This window comes from Camellia sinensis, chromosome 8 (assembly GCF_055761805.1).
Source record: "Camellia sinensis isolate YWXY chromosome 8, ASM5576180v1, whole genome shotgun sequence".
NCBI classification, from domain to species: Eukaryota; Viridiplantae; Streptophyta; class Magnoliopsida; order Ericales; family Theaceae; genus Camellia; species Camellia sinensis.
In genome coordinates, this window is record NC_138968.1 from 19,838,522 (window position 1) to 19,845,024 (window position 6,503).

Below are 6,503 nucleotides of genomic sequence, written 5' to 3' on the forward strand. Positions count from 1 at the left end.
TACAACCCGTAATCATTACCCTATTCTCTCACAAAAAAAGTCAAAAAAGCCAAAAAGCCCTTTCCAAACCAAGCTTTTGAGCCCAGACTCAAATAGCCAAAAAAGTCAAAAAATCAAAAAGCCAACTCAGTTCCCAAACGGAGGCATAATTATTGAAAATATCAAAGGAGGTAAGCGTAATTAAAAAAAAAAAAAAAAAAAGGCTGGGTAGCCTTACCGCCAACCACCTAAAATCAAAATGAACTTTCCCGCCATGTCAAGCGAGCAACACCCCGCTAATTAAAAAATATATAGTATATCTTCTCCCTTCTCTCTTTCTCTCTCTATAATCTCTGTACTCTATTCCCCATCGCAAATGGAGAGCTCCAAATCGCTGTCATTCTTTCAAGATATCAGATCAAGAGAAGTTAATGGATTCAGAGGTTCCTTTCTCTCTATCTCTGTCCATATATACACAAACACACACAAATCAATCGAATTTACACTTTAATTTGGTTTAGCTTTGCTTTTTTCAGTTCGCAAGAGACCCTATCCTGACAATGATTTGTCAAAATTCACTCAAACCGGAGCTGTGGTTGTCGAACACAACGGCAATCACAGACCTCCAATGGCTCTCTCTTTTTGCAAGGTGAAATTTCATTTATTCCAATTTACATTTATGATTTTTGATGTTCAGAATCAGATTCAAGTTTCGTAACCTAAATTAATCTACAGACAAGTAAGAATTCTCATATTATTGTTGTGACCGACGAGGATGGGTATATTAGCTTATTCAACACTCGATTGAAGTTTTCTTCTTCGTCTACTTTCCAAGAAAATTCAAGCAAGATCAATTCATAAAAATTTGTTGAAGGGTTTTAATTTGTAGTTTTTTGTAGGGGATTATTATATATTTTTTCAAGGCGTACTGAAATCTGTACCACTAATTTGCAGAAAAAGCTAGGGTTAACGAATGGGTTGCTCATGAAAATGCCATATTCGATGTATGCTGGATCAAGGTATTTCATGATTTCCAGTTTTTGCAAGTGGATTACTGTTTTTAATTGTGCATTAAATACTTGAAATGGGGATGCTCTGTTCAATATTCATCTTAGTCTTAAATGTGCTGATCCATGCATTTATATTTCTTGGGCATTAAGTTTTCAATCTGATATTGGCATGGTTATTGTCAAAATATATTTTTTGATGCTTCTAGGACCATCCAAAGCACTGGTTTGGATGCTATGCTTCTAAGTTTGTCACTATACCCTTATCTTATATTCTATTCTCCACGTCACTGGTATTTTAAAATTTTACTGGGATAGCCTGAATGAGATTTATTTCTCAGAGTTGATTAGAATGCTATGAATAAATGGTGGGAATCAATAGCGAAGATACAAAAAAAAACCTATGTTGAATAGTCTTGCTCCTTTTTGGCCTCCTTTAGTAATTTTCTAACATTAGTTATGGTTTGAATTTGCTCCTCTTTAATGTGCATGTTAAGTCTGTTCTGATTGTTCTCTTAGGAGAAGGAAAAATGTACAGTTTGATTTAGATTTAGTTATTTATTTATTTGTTCTTTCTCAATACAGGGAAGCGACACTAGAATAAATTATGACAATGTTGTTTTCACAGTTTGCCCTAATTTATATGATAATGCTGTTTACACAGGTTTGCCTCACTAATATATATATATATATATATATTTGAACTTTGTAAATAAATTACTTATAAGAATATATGCATGAGTAGCTAAGAGTGTGGAAAGACTAAAATGTGACACATTGGTAGCAGTGTTTGGTCTCTATCTGGTTTACTGAAATGCAGGTAAAGCAGTGTCTGGTTTACCGAAATGATTATAAATAGGAATAGAATATATGAGGCTCGAGCTGTGTCTCTGTGTCTCTATCTCCCTTCATCTATTTCTTTCAATCTTGACAGGCCAGATTTCTTCAAGTTGTTGTTTGTTCACATCTATTATTAAAGTTTGGCAAGTAAGACTCTTGACTCTCTATTATTAAAGTATTGTTATTTCTTCTAATTGGGTCTATGATCCAATATGATTTCAATAGTCATATCAGCATATTGCTTTTATGTAATCTGATATGATTCAGAACTCAGATCATGAGTTATAAAATGTTTTTTTTTATGTGTTTTCTAACCAGGTATGTTAATAACACTCTTATATGTTTAAAGAAAAAATTTCCATTTAAAATGCTTCTAAAAAATAAAAGATGTTCTGGAGACAATATTCTACGAGGTTGATAAGAAGATGGATTTTAGATTGAATATTCTTGTTGGCTGAATTTTGTTCTTTCCTAGGATTTTTTTTCTCTGCTGTTTTAAATCTGTTACAAGTTTGTGTGTCCTAACTCCATTAATTAATTCTGTTCCATTATACTTTTGTCCCTTTTGTCTAGCTTCATGGGAAGGAAGTAGTTGTTGAGTGCAAATTTGATGGTGACCGCATTCAAATCCATAAAAATGGGAAAGATATACAATTCTTCTCAAGGTAGTTGCTGGCCTAGTAGTTTCAAATAATTTTCTGCTCTTTGATATTTTTTGGTTGTTTTTGTCACTTTGATTAATTCTTTTTGTTATCTTTACATTGGAATATTTATGTTATATTTCATTGATTGTCTTTGACTTCTTAAATGCTCTATTGTATCTGCATCATCTGAACTGATGTCACCATTGTTAACCCAATAGATTTTAGTTTAATGTAATTCACAATTTTATGTCATTTATGCAGGAACTTTCTTGACCATCCTGAATATGCGCATTCCATGTTGGATGTTATCATGCAAAATATTCTTGTTGACAGGTAATATTTTAACACCAACTTCACACTCAAGAACTTCACACTCAGCAACCATATGATATCTAGTTACCTTTTGTTTCTTAGGATTCTATTAGTCTGGATCATGCAGTGAATACCAATCATATATTTTAACACCAATTTTCTGCTTTTTGTTTCTTATGAATACCAATCATGCCACTGTAGAAGCAACATTTAAAATTGATATCAGTACTTCACAAGGTTACTTCACTTGGTTCTCTATTGATAATTAAACAATCTCCAACCACATCCTGACCCTTGAGGTTTTTAAAGAGGCAGAGTATTAACATATAGTATTTTTGCAGAAGTGCAAATCAATCTTTGCAGTCAAAACAAATAACAAATAACAAATAACAAATAACAAATAACAAATAACAAATCTTCTACAGCTGATTTGTTCAGTCTCCTATAGTTGAAAACAAATAACAAAGTTCGACACTTCATTTTTGTTTCCAATTTTTTTGTTTAATTGGTCATGCTTAATAATTCATTGAGATAAATTTCTTTGTTCAGTGGAGACACTGATGCAGTGGTTCCTGTGACTGCAACTCGATACTCCATTGATGCCTTGAAGCTTCCAACTATTACCAACTATTACAAAGTTAGACAAAGTTTTATTGGGAATTCTATTGGTTGGGGAAGTGTATGTATTCGTCATGAAAATTTAAATTCTATTATATATAAACAATTTAATGATTTATTGGTTGGGCAAGTTTTGTAGACATGCATAGGAGTGACAAACAATTTATTGGTTTTGTATTTTGGATTAGGACTGATTTCATCATGATTCACGACATTAATATATGCGTTGAGGTGAAATTAAAACAAAGTCTTACGAGCTTGTAATATGCTAGTCTTGGCAACACATGATAAAGCTGAACCTGTTAAATGCGTACTCAACTCATTAAAGCTTTTTATTCTATTTACTTCTTGTTGGCTTCATGTACTATTTTTCGCAATTCAGCTGTCTATGCCATCATCTTCGGCCATCATGACCGAGATTAGGTCTAGTCACATTAACAGGCGTACCCTGTTAGAATTCATTCATATTATTCTGTGTGAATGAGTTTGCCTTTCAATTTAAGTTTTAGTATGGCTTACATTTGGCATTTTGGCAGATGATAAAATAACTGTTTTGGAGTCAGAAAAGAGAGCTTGGGAAAGTTCCTCGAATTATGAACATATAGGGGCTTCTTGCATTTTTTTTACGCATATTGTCACCAACCTTTTGATCCTTCAGTAAATAATTGGGATGTGAAGTATTTTTGCTGTATCATGAACTACTTATTTTATTGTTTCCATAAATAACTTTCCTCAATAATTTGTTTGATACCAGTGCAAACCACATTATCTAAGCAACCTTCCCTCCATATTGTTGTCTTACTTTTATTGCCGTTAAATATTTTTCTTTCTGCTGCATTTTTGAACACCAGAAGTTGAAATGAATATGGACCTTTTTATCTTTTTGTTTCTTTACTTATTAGATCTTTGCAATTTATTTATTTATTTATTTTTGAGTGGTTTCTTCCAATTAGGAAATTTTTTTATCATTTGTTGGAGCCTGTAATTGGAAATTTAGTGATATAATTTGACATGATTCGGTGGATACTAAGCTACCAATAGAAACTTGTTACAAAAAAGCTTTGTAAATGGTCTAAGGGTTTTATGTTTTAATTATGGCCAGTCTGTGTAATGCCTGGTGCTTGGTATTGATAATGGTGGATATTCTTCACAGGTGCTTCTCCTTCTTACCAACTGAAGCAAGAATAGCAAGATCATGAGACGAAGTACATAATGGTCCTATATGTGTATTTCCTTTCTGTGTCTCCCAGTACATATCATTCTTCCTATGTTAGTACAAAGAGCCAAAAAGGTGTGAGCATACATTTTTATGAAAATGATTGGGGCCCACAGGTTTTGCTGGCCTAATCAACTTCTATTGTTGAATGGTTGCCTCGTGTCTGACTTTTTCAAAATATTTTTGGAAGTATATCAGTTTAAAGGCATTTGAAAATCTTAATGGCGGAGTTATTTGGTCTGATGCGTGTTGAACTCTCAAATGGAGTGATCATTTCTTAGACCATGATTCTTTAAACAAATTTAACATTTAGCATGGAATTGGTTTTTAATAGTGTGACACTAGATTCCACCAACGCAATTTCGGCTTGTCTCCTGAGCATGCCAGTGCCCTAGAACAATACCTGAATGTTTAGAAACATCAATTTTTATCATTCACTTTTTTTTTTCCCATACCATTTTCTTGACTTAATCTTGAATTTGTTTGTAAATATGCTAATCTTTTTCACTCATCAATGTTCCTTTCAGGCCATCCATGGATCTTGCTCTACACTGACCGCACATTAAGGACGCTATCTATAAAGTCGAAATGAAAGAGCCGGTCACCACCACCACCACCTTCCCAGCTACTAGCCACAACTAGACTGGAGGAGCAGAATGACCGTAGGACAGCCTATGATTCTTTTGGTGAGACTACCGATCCAACATCGTTGCTTGGAAGTTTGAGTCGCAAGACTAAAGAGCAAGACAACTCTGGTGCCAGGACGACATCTTGTACTTATGGAAGGACTGAAGAGCAACCTTCCCTCCATATTGTCCTCAATAAAAGTAAGAGAACAATATTGAAGGGTTTTATGGAAGGACTCGAACAATGGGAGCTTATAGTGATGTCAGGACGACATCTTGTACTTATTAGAACTTATTTTTGGATGGTTGGAACTAAAATGTGTAATGGGAGTAGTTGGTTTTTTTTGTATTATGTATGAAATTAAATTATTGACGTTGGATTACACTTGGTTCTTATGGAATTTGTAATAAATATATAATTGGACGTTCAATATTAATTTTTTGGATGGTTGGAGCTAAAATGTGTGCACATTGTTGAATGCTTGATAACATTAGTGTTGATGGATTATATTATTTATACAAGGTACAGGTCGTATTCATAATGGATACAGGTTGTTTAGAAATTTTTTTTTTTTTTAAAAAAAAAAAACACGTTAAAGCATTTGGCTACCAAATATTTTGGTAGCCAAATACGTAATCAAATGTTTTGGTGACTAATAATTTAGTAGCAAAACATAACCTAAAAAGTTTTGGCGACCAAATAATTAGTAGCTAAAATAATTGAGAATGAGAGAAAGAAACTATTGGCCACTAAATTTTTAGTCACGGAATGCACCTTTTGCCGACTAAATAATGTTTCGTAGCCAAATGTGTACTTTCAGCGACTAATTTTTTAGTAGCTAAAGGTGACACCTTCCCCGACCACAACAACTTAGTAGCCAAAAGGCCTCATTCGGCGACTAAAGTTTTAGTGGCGGAAACATAACATTTGCCGACTAAACATAATTTAGTAGCGAAATGTAGTCACTTTCGGCGACCAAACAAAGTTTAGTCGCCAATACTATCGCCGACAGGGTATAGGCGACGAGTTTGGCGACAAAATATTTTAGTCGCTAAATGGTTTCGGCAACTAAATATTAGACTTTTGACGACCAATATTTTGGTAGCCAAAAGTGACATTTCTTGTAGTGTAACGTCAAGATAAAAAAATAAAATAAAAAGATAAATACACTTTTTACTCTTCATTTTTTAATTAAATTTTATTTTAGTTCATTACTTTTTAATTACAACAATTAGATCTCTAAACTGTAACACTAGTTTT

General features: G+C 33.4%; 1 protein-coding gene across 5 annotated transcripts; it reads left to right on the forward strand.

Annotated features, from left to right (window-relative positions):
- The first annotated feature begins 201 nt into the window (after positions 1-201).
- On the forward strand, positions 202-5,703 carry LOC145796844 (serine carboxypeptidase II-2-like). 5 transcript variants are annotated; one of them, XM_082882204.1, is made up of 7 exons: positions 202-422; positions 516-628; positions 715-998; positions 1,921-1,973; positions 2,400-2,491; positions 2,732-2,803; positions 3,332-5,703. In XM_082882204.1, exons 3-7 carry the CDS (start codon positions 986-988, stop codon positions 3,537-3,539), a joined length of 438 nt encoding a protein of 145 aa, XP_082738330.1. In that variant the 5' UTR covers positions 202-422; positions 516-628; positions 715-985; the 3' UTR covers positions 3,540-5,703. The 5 variants fall into 5 exon arrangements, with proteins under 5 accessions (XP_082738330.1, XP_082738331.1, XP_082738328.1 ...); XM_082882205.1 differs by lacking the exons at positions 202-422; positions 516-628; positions 715-998 and having other exon boundaries at positions 1,032-1,973; positions 3,332-3,461; positions 4,554-4,691; positions 5,144-5,703; XM_082882202.1 differs by lacking the exons at positions 202-422; positions 516-628; positions 715-998 and having other exon boundaries at positions 1,032-1,973; positions 3,332-4,691; positions 5,144-5,703.
- The last annotated feature ends 800 nt before the right edge of the window (positions 5,704-6,503 follow it).

Excerpts from the sequence above, each read along its gene's own strand:
- LOC145796844 (XM_082882201.1), top strand. The coding sequence starts at position 1,857 with ATGAGGCTCGAGCTGTGTCTCTGTGTCTCTATCTCCCTTCATCTATTT. Across the intron at positions 1,974-2,399 it reads CTATTATTAAAGTTTGGCAA|CTTCATGGGAAGGAAGTAGT; the intron begins GTAAGACTCTTG and ends CCTTTTGTCTAG. Across the intron at positions 2,492-2,731 it reads GATATACAATTCTTCTCAAG|GAACTTTCTTGACCATCCTG; the intron begins GTAGTTGCTGGC and ends TCATTTATGCAG.